At 36.1% G+C, this 12,385-nt stretch overlaps 1 protein-coding gene across 7 annotated transcripts in view; it reads right to left on the bottom strand.

Annotated features, from left to right (window-relative positions):
* The window catches only part of WDR33 (WD repeat domain 33), a 70,920-nt gene that overhangs the window by 49,293 nt on the left and 9,242 nt on the right, over window positions 1-12,385 (bottom strand). For all 7 annotated transcript variants that reach the window (XM_075417597.1, XM_075417593.1, XM_075417595.1 and 4 more), the window contains exons 2-5: window positions 3,571-3,795; window positions 1,640-1,708; window positions 1,097-1,201; window positions 333-428 (exon numbers count right to left, since the gene is read on the bottom strand). In XM_075417597.1, coding sequence (XP_075273712.1) covers window positions 333-428; window positions 1,097-1,201; window positions 1,640-1,708; window positions 3,571-3,774 — 474 coding nt within the window. In that variant the 5' untranslated portion in view covers window positions 3,775-3,795. The remainder of the gene's footprint in view (window positions 1-332; window positions 429-1,096; window positions 1,202-1,639; window positions 1,709-3,570; window positions 3,796-12,385) is intronic.

The following is a 12,385-nucleotide window of genomic DNA, read 5'->3' as shown; positions in this document are numbered from 1 at the left end:
AAAATCCCTTCTTTTGAACACAATGGTCTCCTAAATAATAAATGAAGAGTATTTCCATTTTGTTTCTTTATGATTATGAATATTCATAGAATGTTCTTGAGAACAGTTAGTATAGGAGACACATGGAGATGGAATGAGAAGGATTAAATGAACTGCCTACAACCATGGTCTGACATTGGGTCAAAGCCCAATAAAAAAAATAAAAGAGACCTCTAAGCTTCCCATTACCGCACTTAGACCACAGACCCATGATGAGCAGGGTGAAGATGTGTCCCTAAAACATGCTCCGAAACCTCAAGGAAATACACAGAAATCTTGACAGATTAATTTACCTGCAATATTGTTTCAAAATTGAAAGTCAGTCCATTCCATAAAGTGAACTCTCCACTAGATGCACCAGTGACCAAGCGTCTCCCCTCAGGAGTCCACTGCAAAAGAATAATTTAACTAAACTGTGCAAATATAACACTCAAATGTTTCTTCACAATCCTCCAAATAAATCATAAGCTTCTTGCAGGGAATGTGCAGAACTGGAATTTACTGAATGACTTTCTAGAGGATGCAAGATAGACAAAAATGAAGAACTGTGCCAGAAGGCTTCTGACTTTTGTAACAGCAGCGCATAGACCACTGCAAAAGCAACAAAAAAAAACTAGTTGTAGAGAAGAAACAGCTTATTGGCACCAATACATTTCTAGCACAAAATATCCATACTAAACAATACTGCTGACATCATGGAAAAGCTGTTAAAAGGTGCTACAAGAGCCAAACAGCAGAGACCAAATTGCCTTTTCTTCTGTGAGTCAAGATATATAAGTCCCCATCAAATGGACAAAAAAAAAAAAAACACACAAAGTTGAAGTGTGGGAAGTGCACCTCAAACTCTAAGAAAGAATTATTTTGTACTCAGACCTCACCACTTAACTTTCTAAATCCCTCCACAGAAAGACTAGACACAGAAGTAGTCCATGTATACCACATGCTAGTTTTATTTGTAAATGCTTTAAATGTTGTCTTGTTTCCTTTCTTCAGTTAAAAATATTACTCTAATTTAAATTAAGACAATACAACTAAGTAAATCCAACACTATACTCACCCTGACAACAAACACTGGGCATTTTACTTTATTAGTAGATGTCCGAACAAATTTTGTTGTCACAGCATTCATAGGGTTGTTCAGCATTCCTATAGGAGGGACCAACTATGGGAGAAGAAACAAAAGATTTAGTAATGACACTTCTAACCAGACACTGCAGGAAAAACATACATTCTGAACACCTATTTCTGGAAAAGGAAGTTTTTCATTTGCAGGTATATTATCAGAAGTCAGTAGAAATGTTCAATAGTCTGCACAATTTACTGTCTCAAACATCCAGAACCAACATCTTCAAGAGCAGCTTTGCAAGCTCTTGCATTATGAGAGTTCTTATGTCCAAAAATTAAAAGCTTATCCAATTTCAGATTCTCTTCGTAGATATGGATCCCAACAGAACAAGACAATGTAGAATGAAGATATCGCTTCCTATCTTTAAGGCCTTTTGTGGACAAAAAGATAACATCTACCAACAGGCAGAATCCTGATTTTCTGGATAAGTCTCATCCACAGAACTTCATCAACAAATAGAAAGATTTTACTTACGTCATTATAATATCCTGCATCAGGCTGGATTGCTCGCATATCTCGCTGGTCTCTTTGCCATACTCTATTCTGGAAAGAAGAGAACAACTAGTTCATACCACCACTATACTGCATTGTCAAACAACAGAAAATAAGGAACACGTTGACAGCCCTCTCAGGAAATCGCAAAGCACTCCAAAGATTTTAGAATAAACTCAGTCAAAAGACACTTTGGCTTCAGGAACACTGTAAAATTTGTACAGCATAAGCAAAATATTCAAGAATGTCTGATGTTTTAATTTCATGAGACTAAAGCATCTCATTTAAAATTGCAGCTTAGCAATATGAAAGGAGCAGTCCTATGTGTAAGTCCTATGTTACATTATTGTAACAAAGACGACTGGTACTTTGTTGCCCAGGCTAACAGGTATTCTACAAGAAGCATGTTCAATCATTTCAAAAGCTGCACTCTCAGGATAAGCATTTACACCACCAGGAGCTGTGCTGATGAACTCTAAATGAAATTCCACACAGTGGCATAAGCCAGAAAGGAAGCTTCTGTGGCTGAACTGCAAGATAATAAAGCATTTAAATGAATACAACAAGACCAAGGGATAAAAATGCCTTCAATTAGTTAAATTTCGTGAGCTTTCAAACACCACCTTTTCAAAACACTTCACATAAATTAAGAATGAAATTATTTCAGCTTTATGCTGTAGATTGTGCCAATTTGGATCTATGAACATATCAGAAACAGAAGCTAAAATTCTAGCTCAAACATTTCCAGCATACACTACTACAGTTTGATATAATTTTTTAAGCCAAAAGCAAATTACATATAAACCATTTTTCTCATTTTTTACAGAACCACAGCAAATTAAATTAGTGGTATTGAAGTTAGGACTGAAAGGGAATTCTGGTATATCCTAATTTTGTGTAAGTGTCCAAAACATACAGATCTGATTTTTTTTGTTTTAATAAACAGAAGTTTGAGGGTGCTTATTTCTGCCACAGTAAACAAGGTTCTGAACTACTAAAATTATTTTTTTAGATTTAGCCCACTACTAATAGAATCTTTTGGGGGGCATTCCTAAAGTATACAAACATGTTTTAAATGTTTGGTGTTTAAATAGATGTTAGAGGATAATTTAAACTTAGTAAGAAGAAAACCTTTCAACTGTTAACACCTACAAGCTATAATCGTGCACTGGCCACAGCAGACTGAATCCATTTCTTTATGTTTTTGCAATGTTGCTGTTGAGATTCCAACAATTCCTGTATTTACAGATTTGATTCTATTTCTTCTGAGCTAATACTCAGTACTTGTATAGTAAATCTTGATCACAAAATTGTATTTCTTAAGAAATGAATACCACCCCATTAGGAAAGCTAAATAAGCATTTTTACAGAAACCTTTCCTCAACAAAACCTCATTTATGGTGTTCTGTATCTATTAACTGCACAGAAAGGGATTCTCAGAGACCACAGTACAAACTGTAGTGTTATTTAGTAAAATGATGAGAAAACATTTTTATGGCCCCCTCATTTTGGAGGGGAAGAGGTAATGGTTTATTTCCCATTTTGGGAAATTTCTATTTCAAAACAAAAATAAGAACAATTACATTATTTATAATGAATTTTTACGTTCACTCAAAAGTCAGAACATCACACAAGATGCTCAATTGCACTCCAAGTTGGAATTCCATGACAGAATGCAAGAACTGGCGTTTACATAAACTATAAAATCGGCTGTGTATATGTGCAGTTTTATTACCAAGGACCAAACCCCTTTGTATTCATACTACACCAAATTCACAAGCATTTGTCACTCAGTTTGAAAATGCTGCGGTAGATCTCCTGTACTCCAAACTGCTCTATGGACACTGAAAAGCACAATCACTAATTTCAGGAAGGAAAAAGGTTTTTCAGACAAAACCAGAAAATTAACTAACCTCCAAATACTTAATTACAGAGGGATTGTAGTCTATGGTCTTTCGGTTCACAGCTTTTCTCATCCGCTTTCCATCGAAAGTAAGCTGTTGCATTGCTTGCTGCTGTGCAAAATCAGGTCTTTTGTAGAACAACTGCCGAGGCGCCTGGTGCTGGAACCTCGGCATATGGAAAAATCGGGGCGGGGAGCCAATTTCTGTGGCCATGGCTATCTTGTATCTGAAAGACTGCAAAAAGCAAAACACTAGGTTAATACATAATAATGACATAAATCCCACATCAGTATCTTTCGTAAGTTCACAAGTACGAATAGCAACTTCATAAAGCACTGATTATTGGGAAGAAATATTTGCAGGCTCCTCTGAACAATTATTATTCTTACCCTGTGCCACTTAGCACTGACATTACAGTGGTTTAATACTTTGTTCGCTATCAAGAGGCATTTTATATTGAAACAGATCGCTATGCAAGTTTGCATTACCATTCCTAAACTGGAACTATGCAAGAACGTCCTCAGTAAAAATAGCACAAGCAAAGGCAAGAAATGGTAAGATCCTTCAACAGAAGATGATATTTCAGATTCCATATACAACGGAAAACACCATATTAGTCAATTTAACTATTAACAAGGAAGTTTTAAAGGGCTACCTCAAAACCTTATTCTAGGGCTAGAAAATAAAATTACATTCCCTTTGCATAACTTATAGTAAATACACCACAGACCACGCTCTACCTGCAGGTATACTTTCAATTCCATTATTGCAAAATAAATGAACTACATATTTATCAAAGCTTGATAAGTGTAACTGAATATACCTTCCTCACAACAAGATCCACTGAGAATGTTAAGAAAATGTGAAGGGCAGGGAAAAACTTTTCAATTTTCAGATTTTTTCTGACAAAGGGAAATGAGTCTAAAACCTTATTTTTCAGTCCATTAAATCCTTGAAAGATGAGAACATAGCAACATCTTCACAGCTGAAAACTACAATATACACTATCCTTAAAATGTATACTAACTTCAGACTAAGCAGTGACACATGCTGAATCAGTGAATTCTGAAACTTAATCTTCAACTTGTACTCTCCCCCCATCCTGAACTCATAGTTTGACAAAAATTTTAAACCAAAATAAACTGGCACGGTCACCAAGGGAAAGCAAAAAGGCTGAAAAACCCTCCCTTGCCTGAACGTTGAAGTGTTTACACAGAGTCAAAGTACAATGGAAATAAAGTTTCTTTAAAAAAGTTGAAATAATCTGTTTGTTAATTCATGAATGTACTTTCCTATCTAGTTAAAATATTAATATCCTCAATTTGAAAGATTTGGAAAGTTCTTTCAACTGCCACTCTTAAAATTTTATCTCACTTTTTTTATTGAAATAATTGGAAGATACTTCCATTTTTTAAACAGCAAAATAAAGCTAAGATAAAAATCCCAGACAAAAGAGGGTCTAAAAGTAGTGCATAATCTGGCTCTTAAAAATGTTCTTTATAACTACATGGAGCAGGCTGCCATTAAGTAACAGTTTGTTGGCACAGGGCAGGGATTACCCTTTTTCACAGGCTTTGCAAACCTAGAAGCCACACACTCCTTTCCACTGCTAACTGACTGCGTGTCAGGCCAGCTGCAAAACAAGCTATGACACCTGGCTGTCAGCTACACAAACAACTCTCAGGTTCAAAAACAAACTAAAGCCATTACAACTATTCTCCATTCCGGACAAACAAGTCCAGACTAAAACAGCATGCTTCCTTAAACGAGGTAAGGAAATTTAAGACCTCTGGCAGGAGTAGCATCTTTTATTAGACTAACTCTTGCAACTGGAAAAAGAGACTAACTTTAAAATAAATCTTCATGTGGCTGAAAGGCTCATTTGCCCAAGAGCTTCCCAATCCCAACTGTTCTAGTAAGACACCATGTCTAGCTCCAAATACTGCCACATCCATACCACAGTAACAACACAATTATTACAATATTAAGCTCATCTGAAACAAGAGAAAGGTATCAAAACTTTCTCATGCAGGAAGTTATGTCAAGTATCCTTAACACTATCTCAGATTCTCCTACAACTTGTCAGAAGGCAGCTAACTTGTACACAAAGTTTCAGGTGTTAAATCTCAAAGGTAAAACTAAAAGGATAGTAGTGGTTTTATCTGAAAAAAGAGAAAGCAGCTTCTTCAAGCAAAGCAAGCTGGTATTTAACATGCAAGTGCATTAATGAAGTCTTTTTAATTTAGTTTTAAAGTTTATGCATTACTCAGGAAAAACACTAGAGAAAATTTCCAGTACTAATCTCTCTCAAGTCTAAAGATACGCACTCCTATGCCAACCAGTGTGTTAACCAGAAGGAAGAAGATCTTTTTTTCTAAGCCACACATCTATACTCTCTTACAGGCAATGCAAAAAGAAATTTCAAGAACCAAGACCAAGAAGGCAAAGATATATGCTGGGGCTTCCAAAAACCTTTGCTCATACATACTTGCAAGAAAACATTGCAAAAAAATGCCTTTTTGGAGAAACACTCTAAAGGAACAAGTTAATTCATCATTTACAGAACACAATACCTCCCAAAGAAAATTTTTCAACTACAAACATAGGTAAATAAAGAATTAGCTATGATATGGATCAACTTAGATTGGACATACCCAAAAGTATCGCAAGCAGGGTCTAACTTAGATTAGCATGAACAACATTCACTTAATATGCAATCAAGAGCAAACACTGCTGTTTAAAAGGTGATCAAAGGCATAAACATGTTAATTACACCTCTTCACACTACAGACCCTTCCAAGTTCATGATTATGACAAGACAATGTGACATCACAAACTACAACATGACAAGCGAAATGACACAGGGTTAGGAAAATGAAGGGTTTCTGTTCTATTTATGTTCTAAGCTTTTTGTCCAACTTTTGCAGTCCCCGCCTCTATCACACAAAGCCTCCTACTTGCAGTCACAAACTTTGCAAAAAAATGTTTACCCACCTACTCATGATCATTTTCTTCTAATAATGCCTCAAATATCATGCTTTTATCCACATAATATCCTTATGCCCAAATCATGTTTGCAGACCATATGCATGAATACATATAAATAAAAAAGAGTGTGTGCACATGCATATAAGATGTGTGTATGTAGACACCAAATGAAGCTTCCAAACAAAGAAGGTTTAGAAAAGAAGGGGGGATTTGGTACAGATTCAGTTATCAGATGAAACTGGAGCATTTATTTCCAAAGACCGCTACTCCAGTCAGACAAATATACCCATTTAACATTCAAGTTATAGTATCCTACGTCGTCTTTTGTTGGGACAAACCAATGCCTCAACAGGCTCGCCTTTAGATTTTTTTTGTATTGACTAAAATAGTGTCTGAATTCAGTGCGTCTATAACTAAAGCTCCTACTGTACTGGGAGAGAGAGTAGAAATGTGAACAAATATTAGAGGGCAATGTGTAATCCAGAGTAGTAACATCCAAATTTCTATTTTAAGCGAAGTACCAAACAATGTTTTTATTTTAGAATCCATCAACAAGGGTTTAAATAGAAGACTCAATTTTTTCCTTAAGACACAGAATTAGAAGCAACAGCAGAATTTTTTCCACCAAGAACAGGTCAGCTCATTTTATTGTTTCTGGCTAGTAGTGTTACCAATTAATTGCTATTCTGTTCTAGTTCATCATAATTTTATCACAATTTGAACCATGAATTGAATTTTTGTATGCCATTCTTCCACACACCCTTATTGTTTGCAGCAGAAACATGACTTTTCAGAGAGCTGACTGTCAGTTTCCCCCTTCCCATCCCCACAAATACCCCTTCAAAGCTAACTAGCTTTCACGCATTCGCGGGGTAAATGTATTTGGGGATACAGAGAGAACATATAATGAATTCACTGAGCAAAGATAAGGCCATCGAGAAACACAAGAAGATATGTAATTGGGCCTACCTTTCAGCTAAGATGACAAAAGAAAGCCTTGAAAATGCAATCAAATTGGGGAATAAATGAAGGCAACATCTGACACAAAACTGGTTGGAAAGAAACACAGTAAGAGTGGGAGTAACTATAGAAGCAAAAAAAATAACTGAGGAGCAAGGTCAGTCAAGAAAAGGGAGTGAAACCTGACAGATAGACACAGGTTTAAAAACAAAAAAAGAAGAGAAATTAAAATAATTTAGTCGAGAGAGAATTGGGTACAAGAAACTGCACAACAGAACTCAAGGAGCTTGTGATAGGACCCGAAATGTCAACCGCTGTTCCTTAACTGTCAACAAACACACTTGCAACAGAGCAAGCCTTTTATTAATTTCTAGCAGTGCCATAAGGATGGCAGGTTTACTAATGCTATCGAGTGATCAGAGAGGGACATGGCTACACAACACTTAAAAAATGAAAAAAACCACAATAAATAAGGATGACCTTACACTCAGGGCAGCATGGTGCCACAAGACAGAAACAAAAATCACATACAGTATTAGTCCATTACAGAAAACAGTTACCACTTAGCTCGTGTACTCAAATGAGGCTAAAAAGATAACACTAGCACTTCACTTACTAACATTGTTACTTTAGCATCTCATTTGGATATGGCTGTTTCTTTAATATCAAAATGAATCTTGCAGTAAGTGTTGAAAACAGACAGATATGGACTTTGCTGCCTGAAACCATGCAACCAAAGAAATCCACACACAATGTCATTAAGTCAAAATAAAACAAATCAGGCTAATCAAACAACAACAAAAACTAAAACAAACAAAAAACACTAAAGCATCCTTCTACACTGGTTTAATGAGATAAAGTTTGAAGAAAAAGAGAGTCACGACTTATATTAAATCAGTCACTTCTTACAGATAGTTCAATACCAGAAGAAAAAAAATTTATGTGTAATCTTGACAAATTTTTATATGGTTTACTCAAAAAGTAAAGATCACCATTAATGAAGTGCAGTAACTGATAACTAAAATCTGCTTGCCTATTTAACAGTTATTTTTCACTGAAGTGAAAGCAATCTTGGTGCAATAACCTGAACACGTCAAAAGAAAAGTATGTTTCCAAACGGCAGAATAGAAGGCTATTCTCCTGGGGAGTGCAAGCAGCCAGTTACTTTGCAAACCCTATGCTGCCCACTACAACACAACATGCTGCAGTTGAACAGACATTCCTCTGAAATGGCTAAACCACCAAAGGAAAACAGGTGCTAGAAGTTTCCCCGAGAGTACCTGTATACTACTACTTCAAATGCATATTAGACAGTTAAACAAAGTACATGTAGGCTTTAAAGCAAGCACTTATACAGTGTAACAGAAACAGTGAAAATTATTACTAATTATTTGCATTGCAATAGCACACAGGAGTCCAAAACATGGTTCAGGACATTCAGTGAAAATAGCACTACTGAGTAGAACCACCTGAGTTTTCTGAGGCAGAAGTACAAGATAAGAACACCACAATGCAAGTTAGCATAACAAGTTTATTCTTCAGCACATCAGTAGCAAACACCACCTTTGATTAGACAAGCACCTTTACATCTAAAAGGTATCGACACTGCTTAATTTCCTTTTAGTAGCATTTCACTAAATTCAAAATCCTACTGTAAATAATCACCTCAAAAAATGTGCCTCTGCATTTTTTAAATTTGTATATTAAGAAATCTGTAAGCACATCTGAATAAACACACCTGTTCTAAAAGAGAAATCAGACCAAATACAATTTAAAGTTATTCCTTTCCCTCTTTTATGGAGTATCAACACTGAGTTCCAAAAAGTTCTCCTTTCTTTCGTCCTTTGGAAGAATGTGCATCTCTGCTCTGGAGACCAGCAGTGGATCCTTCCATGGCTTCTCCTTCCTGAAACATTCTCACTATTTTCAGGAAGGCTCTTTCTTGGTCTCATCATCCAGCCTTTTTCCTTACCTTGGAATCGTACCTCTTCCCAGTGCAAAAGAATTTGGAAGGATATATTCCAAACACAGATATTCTAATTTTGCCATCTTCAGCAATTTTATTCATGTCTTAGAAAAAAAGAAATAAATATGCACGTACACACATCATTTCTCTATTACACAGGAACAGAGCGAGACATCCTGGTTAAGAGCTGAAAAGAGCGAGAGACTGTTGGACTCGCAGGCATTTTTGAACGCATAAAATCACCAGGTAGAGGGTTACAGAGACAAAGGATTCTTCATTTTTGCAAACCACGCAATCTTAAGTAAATGGTATTCCTAATATTTTAAGCTGTCTAAATTAGGTATTCCCAAAATAATTCCCATTTCAAACAGGAGATGAACCTAAGCAAAAGATTAGTTTTGAATTGGTGTTTCTGCATCTCCTCTGCTTCATTCTGTGAAGCAAACATGGTTATAATCTACAAATATTAGAAACTCCTATTACTACAAAAACAGCAGCAGCATGCTTCCACAACATTTTTCTGAAGACACATTTGAAATCCGCTGAAACTAATTTGCATGTCTGCCAGTGAATTAAACTCTCACAGCAGAGGTGACTGCTTCTGCTCTATGCACGTTACCATTTTTCTGAAGATTGATCATAAGCTTCCTTCACAGTAATTAGATAATTCCACTCTGCAAACACAGAGAAATTATGAAAACCAAAAAATTATGCAGATTTGCCAATCTAGTGAAGAATATATTAATTTGGCCAATTCCTTGAATTGTTTTGTGTTTCAATTTCCCATTGTATTGGAAAAACATTTGATCAGATCTAGAAAAGAAGATCACCTGAAGTCTGAAAATTGTACATCTCTGAGGCACTCAAGAATCTCATATTATTTCACTTTTTTTTAAACAGTCCTTTTTAAGATCATAGATTTTGGACAGATAAATCTTCTTCATAGAAAGTGCAACATCTAGACAAATTTAGTCCAGAAAGAACGATACAGATTACCAATTTACAGTTCTACAACCAGATGATATCTTTTCCACTAGTAACGAAAGATAATGGCTGTATTAAGCAGGAATATAAAAGCAGTTAAAAAAATACATTCTCATCTTCAAAGCCACTCTGTGACCTGTTTTGACTTTGAACTGAGTTAACAGAATGTCACTTTTTGCAAGAACCAGCATATATCCCAGCGATAAGGGAAGTTTGCATCGGTTAGGGAGATGCAACAATGAAGTGCTAAGTTGCCCAACTTTAGCCCTCTGGTTATGAAATTATGTATTTTTGCCAAAAGCAGACAAAACCCCCTTGTAACACTAAAAAAAATTCGTAAGGTTCTTGTCCTTCGAGTATTTAAAAATCTTATTCCCACTTTTTAATTACATAAGGCACAGCAATAGTATGTCTTTTTCTACACTGTGGTATGCAGATTACCAAAAATGTTCCAGAAGACATACGGATATGAGTATAGTAAGTTTAAATGTAAGACAATGAGACCATTCTTACAATCTGAGAATAGGCTCCTTATTTTTCCAGAGGTGCTGGAGGTCCATAACACACCAAATCACAGAAGTCAAGACAAAAATACTGACCTGTATTATATAAGACTACTAGTAAGCAACATTACCACTCCCTGCAACAAGCACATTTCCCCCGGGTTTACTGCTATACTCCCAATAGACATTACCATCTATTCTCTATCATATTCTATTTGTGAACAAAACTTTCCTAGAAATAGGTTTTAAATTCTGACCATGCAAAGCAGAGGTAAAAGAATTTGGCAGCTTTCCCCACTGCAGACATTCTATTCCAATACAAAAAAAAGAACAAACAAAAAACCCCAAAAAAACCCCACAGAGCAAACTCCTATGTCTTCATCGAAAACACAGAGATACTTAAATTAATCATTGGCTAAGTTAAATAAACTACTCTGCCCAAAAGGTTCAATGACCTCTTTTTATTTGGAGACACTTCAAAGATTTTTGTTTCATACACAGCCTTGAATCTACTACACTGGCATGATCAAGGACCTAAAAATGCAGTAGTGTTATCTTCCCCTTTAACTTCAGTTCTGTACTTTCACTATGCCCAGTTTCACCACGAAGTTTAAACTTTCACATTTTTAACACAACCTAAACACAAACACACACACGATATGGAGTCTGAAAGAACATGTAACACTTCCAACATATCTATCAAGAAGAAAACCATCTTTCACTGTACAGCAAGACCTTGCAAAATGTGACCACTTTGACTCAGGTTTTGATTCAAAAGGTTTATTCTCTGCAGGAAGAGAAGCAGCATTGATATTTAACTGACAAAAGCCCTACACCTTTGAAGTTTCACATACAAACACACTATGCCCAAGAACCAGCAGACAAAGCATACTGGCAAATGAAGACACCTAAAAGACCAAGGGAGAACAGGCTATCAGGGAAAAAACTTCAAACAGCCCCTCTGAAAGACTCAGGTTACGGAGCCTGGGGGACGCTCTTTAACAGCTGACTCTGCTTAGCTGCACACAAATTACACCTACATTTAACACTCTCTTCAAATTTTTGACTTCTAGTGCTAATAATCAAATCTCAAACATTTCTCATTTTATGCTGAAACAAACCCTTGACTCATTCCAAAACAGACCTATACATAGAAGACAGGTGCTTATGCACATCATAAAAAAGGCAAAATACTTTAGTTCATGGGACTCAGGAGACTGGTCCTGCTTTACCACTTCGGTCACAGTAGAGAAAACTGCTTTCACAAGTAAAACAGCCTAGAACGATTCCCTTTCTGCACCTCACAAAAGCAACTTGTACAGCAAGTTTCTTGAAGCGTACTTCAAAACAAACAAGGAAGCAACCAACTGCACTAAGCAGATGTTTGGCAGACTGCATCTAAACCTCACTTAGAAGATGCACA

The sequence above is a fragment of the Opisthocomus hoazin genome, chromosome 4 (assembly GCF_030867145.1).
Source record: "Opisthocomus hoazin isolate bOpiHoa1 chromosome 4, bOpiHoa1.hap1, whole genome shotgun sequence".
Taxonomy (NCBI): domain Eukaryota; kingdom Metazoa; phylum Chordata; class Aves; order Opisthocomiformes; family Opisthocomidae; genus Opisthocomus; species Opisthocomus hoazin.
The sequence above is the reverse complement of the archived record's forward strand: the minus strand, read 5'-3'. Positions and strand labels throughout refer to the sequence as shown.